The following is a 21232-nucleotide window of genomic DNA, read 5'->3' as shown; positions in this document are numbered from 1 at the left end:
CCTGACACAGCCTCTCCAGCTGTACTCTCTTATGGTGAATTCCATCTTTCCTGCACTCCCCGCTCCAACAACAAGCATGGTGGAGGAGTTGGTTTTCTCCTTTCAAACAACTACTTCTTTACCCCAATTCCACTGCCACCCTTTCTCACTCTCCATTCTTTTGAGATGTATTCTGTCCACATCTACTCCCTCTTCTACCTCTAGCTGGCTGAAATTTACTGCCAGCCACCACCTTTTTAAACCACTTCACAAAGTGGCTACTTCATTTCCTCTCCGCTGACATCCCCACTATTATCATGGGTGACTTCATCATCCCCATTAACACTTGCCACTCAGCTATCTCCTAGCTTCTAACACTCACTTCCTCCTTTGGCCTCACTCTATGGTCCTCCATAGACATTCGCAAAGATGACCACACAGTGGACCTCATCTTCACCTGCCTCTGTTCCCTATCTAACCTCTATAACTTGCCTCGTCCCCGTCTAACCACAACCTACTAACATTTTCTTACCTCTCCTTTCCAAGGGTACAACCCCCTACTCCAAAAACATGCACACCCTCACAGAAATCTCAAACACCTTGATTTACACTCACTTTCTGACTCCCTTCTCCCTCTGGCAGACATACATTCCTTACACAATGCAGATGCTGCTGCCACTTTGTATAACACCATAATGGCAAAATCAACAGGCAACCTTGGCACACCAGAGTGACTAAAGAACTGAGGCAGGCTTCCAGGGTTGCTGAGTGGAGATGAAAAAGATCTCATTTCAATTGATCACATACAAACAGTCCCTCAACAATTTCAAGTCCACACTCACTGCTGCAAAACAAAGTTACTTCTTATCTCTCAAATTCTCCCTTTCTCACAACTCTAAACAGCTATTCAATGCTTTCAATTCCCTCCTTTGTGCCTCAGCACCTCCTCCCTCTCATCTTCTGAAGGCTTTGACTCATTCTTCAAGCAGAGGATTGACATAAATGGTTTGGCCTACAGTCCCCACAGCCCCTCCTCATAACTACTCAGCCTTCTACCTCCAATACTAGCTTCTCTAATATTACAGAATAGAAGATAAACTTTCCTCTCTACTCTGATCACATCTCACCACCTGGGCACTTGACCAGGTCCCGTCTCACCTCATCCCAAACCTCACCCATCTCTTCAAACTCTTACTAACTACTGGTGTCTCTCCCTCATGCTCTAAACATCCCTTGATTACACCCATCCTCAAAAAGCCTTCTTTAACCCATCCTCTGTGACAAACTAGAGCCGGTGGGATACAGATATGTGTGGGATGGGATGTGTGGGATACCGATATCCCACCGCTGTCACCAATCTGTGATGAAGCTTACACAGAAGCCGCTCTCTGGCTCCCCCCTTACCCTCAGGTCAGTCAAGGAACCTCACGTAGTATAAGTAGTTACTGGAGAGGCTGCCCTGTTACGTACTGGTTATCGAGGGGCTCTGCAGTGAGGGCGGTATATATAGCACCAGTCTCAGGCTGGGAATAAAAATTATATATAGAAACAAACCCCATGTAGCGTATAAGTACTTGCCGGACTCATGGATGTGGGAATTCTTGATTTGAGGTCAAAGAGTAGCCAAAAATTAATTGATATTTTAATTGCTGAAAGGTGCACTAGAAAATACAAATAAATACAGAGTAATACACAGATATTACAGCCAGAAGTACATATACAGGTAGGGTACAGGTATGGGATTACAGTTCGCTGTGTCAAGTTACCGGTTCTTGTAGCATGTGGAACCAGGGAAGCACTTGAAACAACAGGTTCTTTCTTGGTTTCTGGTCCGTCTCCACGTGTAACATGATGCGGCTTCTGTGGAAGAACAATAACATTGACTAAATGTGTGTAGCTAGTTTTTAACCCCTAGCTCGCCCCCGCCCCTCTGGGCTGAACTGACCTCTTCCCCTGACCTCCTAGCAAAAATAATTCACAATATCTAGGGTGGGTCATAACTTCCTAGTGGGAGGTCCAAACGGGATGACTGCCATCTCAACAGATTCATTTGGTTTTGTCCGATGTGGAGAATCTAAATTTGGGTCGGCTAAGTGGTTCTGGAGAGCCAATCTCGATAGCTCAGTATCTGGGACAGCTAGAGAACGATGAGAAACAGGTGTGTGTGCGGCGGCCTCCCAGGATTCTGGCGGTATATTGGACTTACCCCTGAGATGCACGGTATGCATAATTCTTCTCTATGCGTCGGTGCCACTCTGTCTGGGGTTTCCAGTGTTAGCATGCAGTCCTGCACAAAAGACAGCAGGGGCACCAGCTCTTTTCTTCCTCGCATTAATTAACGTGGGGCTTCTAATTCTCTTGACACATGGCAAGTTTCTGTAATTTTGAGAATTTATATATTTATATCATGGGTGAGGGCCACAGTTCCGGGGGCAGAGGGAGAGCTCTGGATAATATATTGGGCCTGAAATTAATAAATCAAGATGGTGTCTCCCTCATCCCTCTTATTTCCTATGCCACAAAACTACTGTAACAACACGTCCATCTTGAACTGTCCTCCCACCTCTTCTTCTGCTCTCTCTTTGACCGATTACATTCAAACGAAATTGCCCTAACTATAGTAACCAATGACCTACTAACTGCCAAAGCCAAGCAACACTACTCTGCCCTCCTCCTGCTGGACCGTTCCCTCTTACTACAGATTCTCTCATCTCTTGGCATCACAGACTTGGCACTATCTTCGATTTCTTCATACCCAGCAGCCTGGTTATTCAGCGTCTGCCACTGACACACACTACGTCCTTATCTTGCCCCCTATCTGTCGGTGTCCCCCTAAAGGTACCGTCACATTAAGCGACGCTGCAGCGATATAGACAATGAGCCGATCGCTGCAGCGTCGCTGTTTAGGTCGCTAGGAGACGTCAAACACCGGCAACAGCTGAACGATGCAGGAGCGATCCAGTGACGTACTTATCGTTCTCGCTGGTTGTTGCTCCATGAAAAAACATTGCAGGCATCGTTGCTTTTGCTGTCAAACATGACGAATCACTCTGACCTGACGTCCAAATAAAGTTCCGGACTTTCAGCGACGACCAGCGATGTCACAGCAGGATCCTGATCGCTGCTGCGTGTCAAACACAACGAGATCGCTAGCCAGGACGCTGCAACGTCACGGATCGTTGTCGTTCTCATTGGAAAGTTGTTCAGTGTGAAGGTACCTTAAGGTTTAGTTCTAGGATTCCAGCTCTTCTCCATCTACACCTTTGGCCTGGGACAGCTCACAGTCTCACGGCTTTCAATATCAACTGTATGCTGATGACACACAGATCTACCTCTCTGGACCTGATATCACCTCCTTTCAAACCAGAATCCCACAATGTCTGTCCGCTATTCCTTCCATCTTCTCTGCTCAATTTCTAAAACTTAAGATGAACAAAACAAAGTGCATCATCTTTTTCCCCCATGTCACTCAACCCCCTCAAAATATGTATCCACCAAAATCAATTTCTGCTCACTCTCCACAGTCTCACAAGCTTGCTGCCTCTGGGTAAACCAGGACTCTGCTCTCTCCTTCAAACCACATATACATGCCCTTTCCTCCTCCTGCTGACTCCAACTCAAATATATTTCTCAAATCCGTACACTCCTTAACCAAGAATCTGAAAATACACTAGTGCATGCCCTCATCATCTCCTGCCTTGAATACTGTAACCTCCTATTCTGTGGCCTCCCCTCTCACACCCCTCCAATCTGTCCTAAACTCTGATACCCGACTAATCCACCTGTTCTGACTCCCCATTGCCCAGAGTCTCCAGTTCTAAACCCGAACCATGACATACAAAGGCATCTGAAACCCATCTCCTCCATACATCTGTGACCTAGTCTCCTGGCACTTACCTCCACACAACCTCTGATCCTCATAAGATCTCCTTCTCTAGTCCCATCTTATCTCCTCTTCCTACAATCACATACAAGATTTATCCAGCTCATCCCCCCCACTCTGGAACTGTCTACCCCAACATATCAAAAGGAACTTGAAGACCTACCTATTCCAACAAGCCTACAACCTGCAGCAACCCTTGTTCCACAATATCACTGCACAACCAGCTCTTCGCTCACCTACTGTATTCTCACCTTTCACTTGTAGACAGTGAGTCCTCACGGGCAGGGTCCTCTCTCCTCCTGTAAAAGTCAGTGACTTGTTTTGTTCATGATTATTGTACTTGGTTTTTATTATGCATACATGTTTCACATGTAAAGTTCCATGGAATAAATGGTGCTATAATAATTAATAATTCTTGTGAGGAGCACCTGGTCATGGCCAGTTTATGGTGAAATAATGTTCTTTCCACTTCCGGATTATGGCCCCAACAGTGCTCACTGGAACCTTCAGTAGTTTAGAAATTAATCTGTAACCAATGCCATCATGCTTTGCAACAATAAAGTTGCGAAGGTCTTGAGACAGCTCACTGTTTTTATCCACGATGAGAGGTTTGTTGTGTGACACCTTGGTAATAAAACACCTTTTTATAGACCTTCAGTTGAACCAGCTGATATTCTTTCTCACTAATGGGCAAGATTGCTTTCTAATTACTAATAGATTTCAGCTGGTGTCATAACTTTCCAGGGCTTTTTTTCACCTCTCTTTCTTCATGGGTTCAATACTTTTTTCCCTGTGTCATTTCTCAATATTCCAAATAATTTATGGACATTTATGGACGTTTTCTTTGCCTGTGTGGATTAGTGAGAATTTCATGTCAATATAGCACCTTTAGAAATATATTCACTTAGAAAATTGGTGACGACGTGTTCAACACTTATTTCACCCGCTGTATATATTCATGACTACCTATGTATTCATGACTATTGTATTTATATACATTGAGCAAACCTATGTATACTTTTCAATTTGTTTTCTAATTTTTTTTACATCTTTATGTATATATTTCATACCCCGTGATCAAGGTCCGAGGTGGAGCTATATATGCTGATGATTCAATAAACCAAGTAAAGTCTACTCAATAATTCAAATCTGCAAAAAATACGGACACAATAGCTACTAACCTTTAAAAACATAGAATACTGATCCATGAATATAACAAAACCGGAGAAAATAACAAATAGGCAAGAAATAGTTTAATAGAGGATAGAGAATTTATTAAGCGCCATGAATTGCAGGAGAAATGCTGGGAAGCTAGTAAAACCTGGCTTTATCTAGACGGGAGCCTATATACATGGCATAGGAAGTGGCACACCAACTTTTCAGTGATAAAGCAGCTACATTTTTCTATACAATGATTTACACTTTTCATGTTTGTCACTAGTATGTTTGTCAATAGTATCAAATGAGAACACATTGTCTGAAATGACAGCGACCATTTATACCATTAACATCCGAACACAATTGAAAAATATTCTTAGCTTCTTCATTACCTCCAATTTTCAAGTACTAAAAACCGCCCTTGTTTGCTAATTTGAGGCAGATCAGATACTACTATGGTGGTTGGTTTAAAGTCTAATTACACCAAGGTGAACCATTTCAATCAAATCAAATTGTGAGTTGTTATATGTTCATCAAGCTGCGATTCCCAAGTAAAACATTTTCCACATTCTTTACATAAGTATGGTTTTTCTTTATGAATTCTTTCATGTGAAACTAGAGCTGACTTTTGGGTAAAACACTTTCCACATACAATACATGAATATGGCTTCTCACCTGTGTGAATTCTTTGATGTCTAACAAGATCTGATTTATGGGTAAAACATCTCTCACATTCTGAACATGAATATGGCTTCTCACCAGTGTGAGTTTTTATATGTGCAGCAAGTTGTGAATTCCGAGTAAAACATTTTGCACATTCTGGACATGAGTACGGCTTCTCCCCTGTGTGATGAGCTCTTACATGTACATCAAGACTTGATTTACTGCTATAACTTTTACCACATTCTAAACATAAAATAGCCTTCGTCCCTGTGTGAGTTTTCTGATGATCAACTAAATATGAATACTGAGTAAAAGATTTCCAACATAGATGACATGAAAATGGCTTCTCCTCTGTGTGAATTCTCATATGTCTAACAAAATTGTATTTGTGAACAAAGCGGTTTCCACATTCTAAACATGAAAATGGCTTCTCCCCTGAGTGAGTTTTTTGATGTACATATACAGCTGACTTTTGCCTAAAACACTTTCCACATAGCGAACAAGAAAATGGCTTCTCCCCTGTGTGAATTACTTGATGTCTAACAAGCTCTGATTTAAAAGAAAAACATTTTCCACATTCTAAACATAAATTAGGCTTCGCCTCTTTGTGAGATTTCTGATGGTCAACCAGAGATGAATTCTCAGCAAAACATTTCCCATATTCTGAACATGAATATGGCTTCTCCCCTGTGGGAGTTCTTTCGTGTTGAACACCCCTATTGTGACTTTCATTTTGATCAACATTCTGCAGTGAATCAGGAGATTGGACTTGTTTAAAAGCATCAGATGACAGATCTTGGATTTGAAGGGATGATGCTATATCTGGGATAATGGCTTGTTCTTCATATGCACAATGTATACCACAACTACCTGTAAAAGAATAAAACTGATTTTGTAAATTTTAAAATAATAAAAAAAAACCTTTAAAATCTGTTTTCACTGGTAAACTGAGGTCCCTGACTGCAGGATCACTGTAGTGGCCAGATGATAATGGTTTTATTAACAAAATGACTCTTCTACAATGCCAAAGTGAAATCACTTTGAAAAGTAATTAATAATATGGATTAGTATCTCATAGTCGGTACCACAAGAAAAGTGTCCGTGGCGCTACATGCAGATACGTAAATGAAATAATGCTTTATGATAACAAAAACTAAGCTTCTAAAGACTCTATAAGGATGGAGGAGTCAGCAACAGAAAAGTATAACCAAGCAGATATTTCCCAAATTTTTTTAAAAAATTCCCAAATCTGTACATTTCCCGTACAAAATGGCAGAATGCTGAAAAACTTTCTTCAAAACCCTTATTCTGTGCATTCCCTTGTCGAAATTCCTTTAGCAGAATAATCTTCTTGAAATCCCCTCAACCCCGATATCATTAACTTATTAAATATCTGGGACTCAAACATACTGACAATAGGAAATCGAACTCAGCCTCCCTCACATATGCAGAATTCACATCCATGTATAATATAAAGGTGCTAAATGTGTGATCACCTGTAGCGGTATTACTTTCATTAATAGTTAATTTGTATTTTGAATGAAGGATTTAAAATATCACTGCAAATCTGACAGAGCAAAGAGCATAAAAAATTGTTTGATTCAGAGAAGGAGACAAATCTGTGACTTCTCTGCCTTGTTCCGAGGTCACCACTCACCTAGGCAGTCATATGTAGGGGTCTCCTCTTCATCTTCACACTGCTGATCGCCCCTCATATTAGGGTTCTCTTTATACCACTGATCCCTTCTCACATTAGTGGTTTCTACTTTAGCCCACTGTTCGACCCTCCAATTAGGGGTCTCCTCTTTACACCGCTGATCGTCCCTCACATTAGGGGTCTCCTCTTTACACCACTGATCGCTGCTCACATTAGAGGTCTTCTCTTTACACCTCTGATCGCCCCTCACATTAGGGGTCTCCTCTTTGCACTGCTGATCTCTCCTCACATTTCTCTCTGGACCATTAATATTGTTCAGATCTTTATCAGGATCCAAAAGCTGCAAAACAAATATTGTAAAATTCACCGATGATCGGAGAAGTCCCCGGGAATAATGGTGAGAAGATCCGGACATGTGATGTCTGTGGTCAGCTGTGATCCTGCTGTCTCCACCGTTCTCATTACACAAGTATAAAACACATAATACTGGAGGAGAAAACAAGACTGAACACAAGGACGTCACCGCCGTCTACACACCATAGGGAGATCTCCATCTACCTGATGGTCCTGTGGGGGAGGAGGAGGAGCGGGACATCTCTTTGGGGTTGTCCTCTTACTGGAGAGAACTGAGGAGACACAGACAGGACTGACATCATTATTGCATACAGAGAATTATAGGCCGTGTGTATTTAGTCCTGTCTATTACCTGGTGATGTGCAGGGCCGGTGCTCCTCCATCATCACCTCCTGGTACCGATCCTTGTGTCCTTCTAGATACTCCCACTCCTCCATGGAGAAATAGACGGTAACGTCCTGACACCTTATAGGAACCTGACACACACAATGATACCATCATCACCCAGAATCCTCCAGTGCTGTCCTGTATAATGTCCCAGCATTCCCAGCAGTGTCACCTCTCCAGTCAGCAGCTCAATTATCTTGTTGGTGAGTTCTAGGATCTTCTGGTAATTGATGTCCTCATGTATCCGGGGGTGAGGTGGAGGCCCCAGGATTGGGCTCAGGGTTCCTCCCCGTCCTTCAGACACAGGGGCCTGACAGTGATCCCTAGAGATCTGCACTACTGTGTAATCCTGAGTGTGGAGACATTAATAATATCATTACAGACATCTCCAGAGTCCATCACCTCTTCGGTCATATCCCCTGTTATTCTCATAGATAATGAGGTCATGTGATGACATCAGAGTCCATCACCTCTCCGGTCATATCCCCTGTTATTCCCATAGATAATGAGGTCATGTGATGACATCAGAGCCTCTCACCTCTCTGGTTATATCCCTGTTAGGCTAGGTTCACATTGCGTTAATGGGTTAACGCTAGCGGACTCCGTTACATGGCGAAATTGTTGCAATTAACGCCATGCAACGGATCCGTTAGCGCACCCATTGACGGCAATGTGCTAACGGATCTCTAGCAAATCGCTAGCGCATGCCATTTTCGGCACGCGCTAGCGATGTCCCGTTAGTTTCGGACGGACCGCGGACGTAGCCTTATTCCCATAGATAATGAGGTCATGTGATGACATCAGAGCCTCTCACCTCTCTGGTTATATCCCTGTTATTCCCATAGATAATGAGGTCATGTGATGACATCAGAGCTCTCACCTCTCCAGTAAGATGGAAGAGTATCTCAAGGGTGAGGTTTAATATCCTCTCCGCCATCTTGTCTCTGTCCTTAGTCATCTTTGATGGGTCAAACAGGAGAAATCTCCTATTTAGAAAAATTCAACAGAAGATCTTTATTCTAAAGAGGATCAGAAGATCTTAAATGTAAACAAGTGAAAAACACAAAAAATAACTGGAGATAATGAATAGAAACATTTAGTGGTTTTAGTGGTGCTTGAAAGTTTGTGAACGGTTTAGAATCTACTATATAATTGTCTAAGGGTCACTTCCGTCTTGCTGTCCTTCTGTCTGTCTGTCACGGATATTCATTGGTCGCGGCCTCTGTCTGTCAAGGAAATCCAAGTTGCTGATTGGCTGTTTTGCCGCGACCAATCAGCGACGGGCACAGTCCGGAAGAAAATGGCGGCTCTTTACTCCCCACAGTCACTGCCCGGCGCCCACATACTCCCCTCCAGCCACCGCTAGCACACGGTTAATGCCGGCGGTAACAGACCGCGTTATGTCGCAGGTAACGCACTCCGTTACTGCCGCTATTAACCCTGTGTGTCCCCAGCTTTTTACTATTGATGCTGCCTATGCGGCATCAATAGTAAAAAAATCGAACGTTAAAAATAATAAAAACAAAAAACCTGCTATACTCACCCTCCGTTGTCCGCAGAGCCGGCCGCCATCTTCCGTTCCCGGCGATGCATTACGAAATTACCCAGAAGACTTAGCGGCCTCGCGAGACCGCTAAGTCTTCTGGGTAATTTCGCAATGCATCCTGGGAACGGAAGATGGCGGCAGCCGTGCGCCCATCGCCACAGCGCGGTTGGATCCCAGGGGTGAGTATGTAACTATTTTTTATTTTAATTCTTTTTTTTTTTAACAGGGATATGTGCCCACACTGCTAAATACTGCGTGAGCTACATGGCTGCTATACAGTACGTGGGCAGTACTATATACTACATGGCTGCTATATACTACGTGGGCAGTACTATACACTACATGGCTGCTATATACTACGTGGGCAGTACTATATACTACATGGCTGCTATATACTACGTGGGCAGTACTATATACTACATGGCTGCTATATACTACGTGGGCAGTACTATATACTACATGGCTGCTATATACTACCTCGGCAGTACTATATACTACATGGCTGCTATATACTACCTCGGCAGTACTATATACTACATGGCTGCTATATACTACCTCGGCAGTACTATATACTACATGGCTGCTATATACTACGTGGGCAGTACTATATACTACATGGCTGCTATATACTACGTGGGCAGTACTATATACTACATGGCTGCTATATACTACGTGGGCAGTACTATATACTACATGGCTGCTATATACTACGTGGGCAGTACTATATACTACATGGCTGCTATATACTACGTGGGCAGTACTATATACTACATGGCTGCTATATACTACGTGGGCAGTACTATATACTACATGGCTGCTATATACTACGTGGGCAGTACTATATACTACATGGCTGCTATATACTACGTGGGCAGTACTATATACTACATGGCTGCTATATACTACGTGGGCAGTACTATATACTACATGGCTGCTATATACTACGTGGGCAGTACTATATACTACATGGCTGCTATATACTATGTGGGCAGTACTATATACTACATGGCTGCTATATACTACGTGGGCAGTACTATATACTACATGGCTGCTATATACTACGTGGGCAGTACTATATACTACATGGCTGCTATATACTACGTGGGCAGTACTATATACTACATGGCTGCTATATACTACGTGGGCAGTACTATATACTACATGGCTGCTATATACTACGTGGGCAGTACTATATACTACATGGCTGCTATATACTACGTGGGCAGTACCACGGTGAGTCATTGGACGTGGTATATCTCGATTTTTCCAAAGCGTTTGATACCGTGCCGCACAAGAGGTTGGTACACAAAATGAGAATGCTTGGTCTGGGGGAAAATGTGTGTAAATGGGTTAGTAACTGGCTTAGTGATAGAAAGCAGAGGGTGGTTATAAATGGTATAGTCTCTAACTGGGTCGCTGTGACCAGTGGGGTACCGCAGGGGTCAGTATTGGGACCTGTTCTCTTCAACATATTCATTAATGATCTGGTAGAAGGTTTACACAGTAAAATATCGATATTTGCAGATGATACAAAACTATGTAAAGCAGTTAATACAAGAGAAGATAGTATTCTGCTACAGATGGATCTGGATAAGTTGGAAACTTGGGCTGAAAGGTGGCAGATGAGGTTTAACAATGATAAATGTAAGGTTATACACATGGGAAGAGGGAATCAATATCACCATTACACACTGAACGGGAAACCACTGGGTAAATCTGACAGGGAGAAGGACTTGGGGATCCTAGTTAATGATAAACTTACCTGGAGCAGCCAGTGCCAGGCAGCAGCTGCCAAGGCAAACAGGATCATGGGGTGCATTAAAAGAGGTCTGGATACACATGATGAGAGCATTATACTGCCTCTGTACAAATCCCTAGTTAGACCGCACATGGAGTACTGTGTCCAGTTTTGGGCACCGGTGCTCAGGAAGGATATAATGGAACTAGAGAGAGTACAAAGGAGGGCAACAAAATTAATAAAGGGGATGGGAGAACTACAATACCCAGATAGATTAGCGAAATTAGGATTATTTAGTCTAGAAAAAAGACGACTGAGGGGCGATCTAATAACCATGTATAAGTATATAAGGGGACAATACAAATATCTCGCTGAGGATCTGTTTATACCAAGGAAGGTGACGGGCACAAGGGGGCATTCTTTGCGTCTGGAGGAGAGAAGGTTTTTCCACCAACATAGAAGAGGATTCTTTACTGTTAGGGCAGTGAGAATCTGGAATTGCTTGCCTGAGGAGGTGGTGATGGCGAACTCAGTCGAGGGGTTCAAGAGAGGCCTGGATGTCTTCCTGGAGCAGAACAATATTGTATCATACAATTATTAGGTTCTGTAGAAGGACGTAGATCTGGGTATTTATTATGATGGAATAGAGGCTGAACTGGATGGACAAATGTCTTTTTTCGGCCTTACTAACTATGTTACTATGTTACTATATACTACATGGCTGCTATATACTACGTGGGCAGTACTATACAGTACATGGCTGCTATATACTACGTGGGCAGTACTATATACTACATGGCTGCTATATACTACGTGGGCAGTACTATATACTACATGGCTGCTATATACTATGTGGGCAGTACTATATACTACATGGCTGCTATATACTACGTGGGCAGTACTATATACTACATGGCTGCTATATACTATGTGGGCAGTACTATATACTACATGGCTGCTATATACTACCTCGGCAGTACTATATACTACATGGCTGCTATATACTACGTGGGCAGTACTATATACTACATGGCTGCTATATACTACGTGGGCAGTACTATATACTACATGGCTGCTATATACTACGTGGGCAGTACTATATAATACATGGCTGCTATATACTACGTGGACAGTACTATATACTACATGGCTGCTATATACTACTTGGGCAGTACTATATACTACATGGATGCTATATACTACGTGGGCAGTACTATATACTACATGGCTGCTATATACTACGTGGACAGTACTATATACCACATGGCTGCTATATACTACGTGGGCAGTACTATATACTACATGGCTGCTATATACTACGTGGGCAGTACTATATACTACATGGCTGCTATATACTACGTGGGCAGTACTATATACTACATGGCTGCTATATACTACGTGGACAGTATTATATACTACATGGCTGCTATATACTACGTGGGCAGTACTATATACTATATGGCGGCTATATACTACGTGGACAGTACTATATACTATATGGCTGCTATATACTACGTGGGCAGTACTATATACTACATGGCTGCTATATACTACGTGGGCAGTACTATATACTACATGGCTGCTATATACTACGTGGGCAGTACTATATACTACATGGCTGCTATATACTACGTGGGCAGTACTATATACTACATGGCTGCTATATACTACGTGGGCAGTACTATATACTACATGGCTGCTATATACTACGTGGGCAGTACTAAATACTACATGGCTGCTATATACTACGTGGGCAGTACTATATACTACATGGCTGCTCTATACTACGTGGACAGTACTATAATATGTATGTATGTATATAGCAGCCACATACTATATAGCACAGGCCACGTACTATTTGTATGCTATATACTACATGGCTCCTATATACTATGTGGCCTGTGCTATATAGATGTGGCTGCTACATACATACAGGTCCTTCTCAAAAAATTAGCATATAGTGTTAAATTTCATTATTTACCATAATGTAATGATTACAATTAAACTTTCATGTATTATAGATTCATTATCCACCAACTGAAATTTGTCAGGTCTTTTATTGTTTTAATACTGATGATTTTGGCATACAACTCCTGATAACCCAAAAAACCTGTCTCAATAAATTAGCATATTTCACCCATCCAATCAAATAAAAGTGTTTTTTAATAACAAACAAAAAAACCATCAAATAATAATGTTCAGTTATGCACTCAATACTTGGTCGGGAATCCTTTGGCAGAAATGACTGCTTCAATGCGGCGTGGCATGGAGGCAATCAGCCTGTGACACTGCTGAGATGTTATGGAGGCCCAGGATGCTTCAATAGCGGCCTTAAGCTCATCCAGAGTGTTGGGTCTTGCGTCTCTCAACTTTCTCTTCACAATATCCCACAGATTCTCTATGGGGTTCAGGTCAGGAGAGTTGGCAGGCCAATTGAGCACAGTAATACCATGGTCAGTAAACCATTTACCAGTGGTTTTGGCACTGTGAGCAGGTGCCAGGTCGTGCTGAAAAATGAAATCTTCATCTCCATAAAGCATTTCAGCCGATGGAAGCATGAAGTGCTCCAAAATCTCCTGATAGCTAGCTGCATTGACCCTGCCCTTGATGAAACACAGTGGACCAACACCAGCAGCTGACATGGCACCCCACACCATCACTGACTGTGGGTACTTGACACTGGACTTCAGGCATTTTGGCATTTCCTTCTCCCCAGTCTTCCTCCAGACTCTGGCACCTTGATTTCCGAATGACATGCAAAATTTGCTTTCATCAGAAAAAAGTACTTGGGACCACTTAGCAACAGTCCAGTGCTGCTTCTCTGTAGCCCAGGTCAGGCGCCTCTGCCGCTGTTTATGGTTCAAAAGTGGCTTTACCTGGGGAATGCGGCACCTGTAGCCCATTTCCTGCACACGCCTGTGCACGGTGGCTCTGGATGTTTCCACACCAGACTCAGTCCACTGCTTCCTCAGATTCCCCAAGGTCTGGAATCGGGCCTTCTCCACAATCTTCCTCAGGGTCCGGTCTCCTCTTCTCGTTGTACAGCGTTTTCTGCCACATTGTTTCCTTCCAACAGACTTACCATTGAGGTGCCTTGATACAGCACTCTGGGAACAGCCTATTTGTTGAGAAATTTCTTTCTGGGTCTTACCCTCTTGCTTGAGGGTGTCAATGATGGCCTTCTTGACATCTGTCAGGTCGCTAGTCTTACCCATGATGGGGGTTTTGAGTAATGAACCAGGCAGGGAGTTTATAAAAGCCTCAGGTATCTTTTGCATGTGTTTAGAGTTAATTAGTTGATTCAGAAGATTAGGGTAAGTGTATATTTGATTTTGTTTTTATTGTTTTATTTTGAATGGGCCAAAAGAGGGGTGTTTTGAACTTTTATTAATTTTTTTCAATATTTTTAAAAACATTTTTACTTGCTTCAATGGTCTCCATGGGAGACTTGAAGCTGCAGTTGTCCGATCGCCTCTGCTGCATAGAGCAGGGCTGCAATCCTGCTCTATGTAGCAAATATGCTCACTTGCTATGAGCGCCGACCTCCAGGCGGCGATCATAGCGATCCAGCAATGACAATCACAGGGTTCTTCTGCTGACCCAGGTTGTCATGCCAACCCATTGGCGACCCGCGATCATGTGACTTGAGTGCCGATGGGAGGAGGTAATGACGCGCTTGTAAACATGTCCATGTCATGAAGCTGCAGTGTAGTACAGCGCAACCTTCACCAGGGGGAGTTTTATAGGGACGCAAGACACTGAGCAGCTGAACAGATGCCACCTAGTGGCAAGAGAGTAGTCAGAAAAGCCGAATCAGGACACAAGATGACACGTCAGTACAAAAAGGATATAAACAGAAAGGATAGTCAGGACGTAGCAAGGGATCAGTAAACCAGGGCGAGCAAAATACGGTACAATAGGGACAAATCAAGACAGAGTCAATAGCCAAGCCAGGAGGTCAGAATCAGAGAATCAAGCAGAACAGACAAACGCAGGGAAAGGGCAGACAGAGGGGAATAACAGACACAGGACAAGTCAGGGTTCACAGTAGGACAAACCAAGGGTTTCCAGAGTCAGGTTCACAAGCCGAAGACAGAACTATAGCTGACACCACCCACAGGATACATGGGAGCTAAATAGCAAACCCGAGCCCAGAGTGAGGCAGATCAAAGTTAACCCTTGACATGATCCACCCAGAGAAAGAGCAGACAGGACTAAACTCCGGAATGGATCATGACAGTCCACACAGCTCTCGATCTAGAACAGTCTAGAGCAGTAGCGGGAAAACTACGCCAAAGAAATCAACTATGTAACCAACAAAAGACCAATGCCAAAAGATAGTGTTCTGAGGAAACTCGACCAAGTCATGGATGGAGATAGTCTCTTAGGAATAGGAGGACGCCTTAAAGAGGCAACAATAGATTCTGCAGAGAAAGTTCCCGGACAGTTCCAGGACAACATCACATAGCTACTCTGCCTGTTCAACATTACCACGAGCGGACAAAGCACCAAGGTCGTATATTCACAGAGGGAGCCTTAAGAGCATCTGGACTGTGGTTAGCTGGAGCTAAGAGATGTGTGTAGATTCACCTTTACTTGCAAGAAACTTTGTGGTATGTCACAGATTCCGAAGATGGCGGATCTTTCATATGACCGATTTAGTACAGATCCACCTTTCATCAACGTAGGTCTAGATACGTTCGGTCCTTGGCCTGTGGTTGTCCGACAAACCAGAGGAGGCCACACGAACGGGAAACTATGGGCGATTATGTTCACTTGTCTATCCATTAGAGCCATCCACATAGAGGTAATCGAATCTATGGACATTACATGCTTCATAAATGTTCTCCGGCGTTTCATTGCCATCAGAGGACCCGTCAAATATATTCGTCCACCAGATTTTTCACAAATGGGAGGTGTATGAGAGAGAATGATAGGTGTGGCAAGGAGAATCCTTGATTCAATCTTCTTACGTGAAGGATCTGCAAGACTGACGCACAAAACTTTGACAACATTCAAGGCAGAAGTGTCAGCCATCATAAACGCCAGATCTTTGACTCCGATTTCCAGTGATCCTGATGACCCAACTGTTCTCACCCCAGTCCTGCTGATTACTCAGAAGACTGGACCTAATTGCTCCCCACCTGGTGAATTTAATGATAAAGTCCATTACAGGAGTTGATGGAGACCAGTACAGAGTCTCTCCAATGCTTTTTGGGACAAGTGAAGAAAACCGTACCTGCCTACTCTGTAACAGAGCAGAAAGTGGCAAACCAGCAAGCCTAACCTCCAGCCTGGTGATGTAGTACTAATGAAAGACTGTCAGTGCCGGAGAAATGAATGGCCATTAGGTCTCACTACCCAGACGTTCCTGAGTAAGGACGGAATAGAACGTAAGGTAGAAGAAAAAATAGGGAAACAAGGAAAGACAAAATTCTTCCTCAGGCCAGTAGGGGAACTCGTTCTGCTGTTCTCATCCAATAAACACAATAGTGATGTCGGCTGACGTCAAGCGTGGAGTGTTCTATTCTAGCAGTAAATTTGCTGCCTAAAGTTTAGTCATATTTTGTGTCTCGGTTATTACAGACATTTTCTGTATATATATTAATCCTTCCTATATTTTAATATGTAAGGTAACAGCACCATCTGCTGGCGATTTGGTATATACACTCTAGTTCAGTTTGCAATGTATTATGGGAAGTTTCTAGGACATTGTAGGATTGTTCCTGTTGCATTGTGGTCTTATTATGACCCTGTGGAAGGATCAGCAGCCATTGCTCCTGTATGCTGCTGAGGAGAAAACACCACTCATTTCTGTCATGCTCCTTGTAAACAGCCTGCTCCAAGCATAGTTGGTAAGTCACTATATATGTGTTACAGTCCGGTGTGTGTATAAGTATGTATGATGTATTAATATGTAATCATCACCTTGTATATTACCTCATGTTACTGTGTATTGCAAATTATCTGTATTTTATGCACTGTACAGTTATATAATGTAAAATGCTCCTTTTATTGCATCTTATGGTTTCATCCTTTCCTTTCAAGGGGTCTGTCACTCTCTCTCCCCCATGTGTAGTGCAGTGTCTGTCACTCTCTCCTCCATGTGTAGTGCGGGGTCTGTCACTCTCTCTCCCCCATGTGTAGTGCGGGGTCTGTCACTCTCTCTCCTCCATGTGTAGTGCAGGGTCTGTCACTCTCTCTCCTCCATGTGTAGTGCGGGGTCTGTCACTCTCTCTCCCCCATGTGTAGTGCAGGGTCTGTCACTCTCTCTCCTCCATGTGTAGTGCGGGGTCTGTCACTCTCTCCTCCATGTGTAGTGCGGGGTCTGTCACTCTCTCTCCTCCATGTGTAGTGCAGGGTCTGTCACTCTCTCTCCTCCATGTGTAGTGCAGGGTCTGTCACTCTCTCCTCCATGTGTAGTGCGGGGTCTGTCACTCTCTCTCCTCCATGTGTAGTGCAGGGTCTGTCACTCTCTCTCCTCCATGTGTAGTGCGGGGTCTGTCACTCTCTCTCCTCCATGTGTAGTGCAGGGTCTGTCACTCTCTCTCCTCCATGTGTAGTGCAGGGTCTGTCACTCTCTCTCCTCCATGTGTAGTGCAGGGTCTGTCACTCTCTCTCCTCCATGTGTAGTGCAGGGTCTGTCACTCTCTCCTCCATGTGTAGTGCGGGGTCTGTCACTCTCTCTCCCCCATGTGTAGTGCAGGGTCTGTCACTCTCTCCTCCATGTGTAGTGCGGGGTCTGTCAATCTCTCTCCTCCATGTGTAGTGCGGGGTCTGTCACTCTCTCTCCTCCATGTGTAGTGCGGGGTCTGTCACTCTCTCTCCTCCATGTGTAGTGCGGGGTCTGTCACTCTCTCTCCCCCATATACAGCGCAGGGTGACGGCGGCTATAAATAGGGCGACACCCAGGACACAGCACCTACCTCCACCTGCAGAGCGGCCCCGTGTGCGGACAGGACTTGTGTGACGTCACCGTCATGTGATCAGTCACATGGGGAGGAGTCACATGATCAGGGGGCGGAGCTCCAGGGTTCCCAGTGTCTGCAGGACTCTGCTGTGCTGGATGATGTCTAGTATCATAGAGGAGGATGGTGCGGAGCCGTGTGTGTAATGTGTGCGGAGCGGAGCCGTGTGTGTAATGTGTGCGGAGCCGTGTGTGTAATGTGAGCGGAGCGGAGCCGTGTGTGTAATGTGAGCGGAGCGGAGCCGTGTGTGTAATGTGAGCGGAGCGGAGCCGTGTGTGTAATGTGTGCGGAGCGGAGCCATGTGTAATGTGTGCGGAGCGGTGCCGTGTGTGTAATGTGTGCGGAGCGGAGCCGTGTGTGTAATGTGTGCGGAGCGGAGCCGTGTGTGTAATGTGTGCGGAGCGGAGCCGTGTGTGTAATGTGTGCGGAGCGGAGCCGTGTGTGTAATGTGTGCGGAGCGGAGCCGTGTGTGTAATGTGTGCGGAGCGGAGCCGTGTGTGTAATGTGAGCGGAGCCGTGTGTGTAATGTGTGCGGAGCGGAGCCGTGTGTGTAATGTGTGCGGAGCTGAGCCGTGTGTGTAATTTGTGTAGAGCGGAGCCGTGTGTGTAATGTGAGCGGAGCCGTGTGTGTAATGTGTGCGGAGCGGAGCCGTGTGTGTATTGTGTGCGGAGCTGAGCCGTGTGTGTAATTTGTGTGGAGCGGAGCCGTGTGTGTATTGTGTGCGGAGCGGAGCGGAGCCGTGTGTGTAATGTTCCCACAGTCCATATATCTGCCGTCTACTCGGTTTCCCCCTTTGTCGGTTTGCCCGGCTGTCGACATTTTTACCAGATTGTGATGGATGATTTTAAACATATGTCGACTAAACGAATAAATGACAATCTTACGGCCCGACAGCGGATTGCTTTGAGAGATCTTAAAAACCTTAGAGATGTGGTTATAAGCCAGCCGACAAAGGGGGAAATACAGTAGTTTGGCCACAACTGATGTACGAAAAAGAGGCTTATAGGCAGCTTAGAGACAAAGAATATATCTTCGTCTCGATTATAATCCTTTAGGCTGCCGTCACACTATCAGTATGTGGTCACTATTTTACATCAGTATTTGTAGCCAAAACCAGGAGTGGAACAATTAGAGGAAAAGTATAATAGAAACATGTCACCACTTCTGTATTTATCACCCACTCCTGGTTTTGGCTGAGAGATACTGATGTAAAATACTGACCAAATACTGCTAGTGTGACAGCAGCCTTAGTGGCTTTTTCAGCTGAACTACAAATCATTTTACAGCAGGCCTTTGATAGGGGGATTATTCCTAAAAAAAGTTTTGAAAGGGTTATTCACTAAAGCTTTAGTCACACTAAACGACTTACCAACGATCACGACCAGCAATACGACCTGGCCGAGATCGTTTTATAAGTCGTTGTGTGGTCGCTGGGGAGCTGTCACACAGCTCTCTCCAGCGACCAACGATCAGGGGAAAGACTTCGGCATCGTTGAAACTCTTCAACGATGCCGAAGTCCCCGGGTAACCAGGGTAAACATCGGGTTACTAAGTGCAGGGCCGCGCTTAGTAACCCGATGTAACGGGGCCTACCAAGCTGGGGTACCTCTTTCAGTACCACCCCATGTTTCAGAAGGCCACTATGGCTTTTGCTAGATTCTGAATGAATGACACTGGCAGGAATCTCTTGATTACATGAGAGCATATAAAAGCTGACTGCTACCCCACGTATTTCCAGTCTAAAAGAACACACTTTATTTTCAGCACACAGAATATATAACACAGATACACAGGACAGGCCAATAGGAAAACAGCAGGCCAGACATACATTACAATAGCCGCAGGGGGCCGGAGCCTGCCGCTATTTACTGTGGGAATTACAAAGGTGGGGGGAGGTCAGAAAGAGAATATCTTGTCCAAGCGCGCAGCCTGTGGACTGATGCATTTCACATGGAAACTATGAGGCCGGCGTCACACATGCGAGTTTTACGGACGTAAGAGCGCAGAATCTACGTCCGTAAAACTCGCAAAAAATACGGCACAATTATTCTCTATGCCCCTGCTCCTATTTGCCGTATTTTACTGATCAGTATTATACGGCTTTCTACGGCCGTACAAAATCGCAGCATGCTGCGTTTGTCACCGTACTGCGCAAGAAATACGCCAATGAAAGTCTATGGAAGCGTGAAAAATACGGATTACACACGGACAAGCAGTGTGACTTGCGAGAAATACGCAGCGCTGTTAGAGAGAAAAGCCGGTAATTCAGTGCGGTGTACAGTAAAATCACACTGACAGCTTACAGTAGAATAGGTAGAATAAATGTGTACACATAGAATAGGTATATATATATATATGTCAGTGAGACACATATATGTATATATATTAATATTTATTCCAGCGCTAGACAGCTTGAAAGCCGGTAATTCAATTACCGGCTTTTTCCTTCTCCTTCCTAAAACCCGACATGATTTGAGACATGGTTTACATACAGTAAACCATGTCTTCTCTCCATTTTTTTTGCAGATTCCACACTACTAATGTCAGTAGTGTGTATCTGCAAAATTTGGCCGTTCTAGCTCTTAAAATAAAGGGTTAAATGGCGGAAAAAATTGGCGTGGGCTCCCGCGCAATTTTCTCCGCCAGAGTAGTAAAGCCAGTGACTGAGGGCAGATATTAATAGCCTGGAGAGGGTCCACGGTTATTGGCCCCCCCCTGGCTAAAAATATCTGCCCCCAGCCACCCCAGAAAAGGCACATCTGGAAGATGCGCCTATTCTGGCACTTGGCCACTCTCTTCCCATTCCCGTGTAGCGGTGGGATATGGGGTAATGAAGGGTTAATGCCACCTTGCTATTGTAAGGTGACATTAAGCCTAATTAATAATGGAGAGGCGTCA

General features: G+C 44.3%; 1 protein-coding gene and 1 long non-coding RNA gene across 2 annotated transcripts in view; both read right to left on the bottom strand.

Moving 5' to 3' along the window:
- The window catches only part of LOC138658973 (zinc finger protein 585A-like), a 57862-nt gene extending 39531 nt beyond the window's left edge, over positions 1 to 18331 (bottom strand). The window contains exons 1-7 of the mRNA XM_069745874.1: positions 18292 to 18331; positions 8962 to 9067; positions 8254 to 8430; positions 8047 to 8170; positions 7899 to 7966; positions 7341 to 7680; positions 5560 to 6553 (exon numbers count right to left, since the gene is read on the bottom strand). Of these exons, the coding sequence (XP_069601975.1) occupies positions 5560 to 6553; positions 7341 to 7680; positions 7899 to 7966; positions 8047 to 8170; positions 8254 to 8430; positions 8962 to 9039 (1781 nt within the window). The 5' untranslated portion in view covers positions 9040 to 9067; positions 18292 to 18331. The remainder of the gene's footprint in view (positions 1 to 5559; positions 6554 to 7340; positions 7681 to 7898; positions 7967 to 8046; positions 8171 to 8253; positions 8431 to 8961; positions 9068 to 18291) is intronic.
- Positions 1609 to 2320, bottom strand: LOC138658989 (uncharacterized). The gene is made up of 2 exons (XR_011317497.1): positions 2186 to 2320; positions 1609 to 1839 (listed from the first exon to the last, which is right to left on the bottom strand). It is a non-coding gene; the product is annotated as an uncharacterized lncRNA (long non-coding RNA).
- Positions 18332 to 21232: the final 2901 nt, after the last annotated feature.

This window comes from Ranitomeya imitator, chromosome 1, assembly GCF_032444005.1.
Source record: "Ranitomeya imitator isolate aRanImi1 chromosome 1, aRanImi1.pri, whole genome shotgun sequence".
NCBI lineage: Eukaryota > Metazoa > Chordata > Amphibia > Anura > Dendrobatidae > Ranitomeya > Ranitomeya imitator.
Note: the sequence above shows the minus strand (reverse complement) of the source record. Positions and strands in the feature narration are given on the sequence as shown.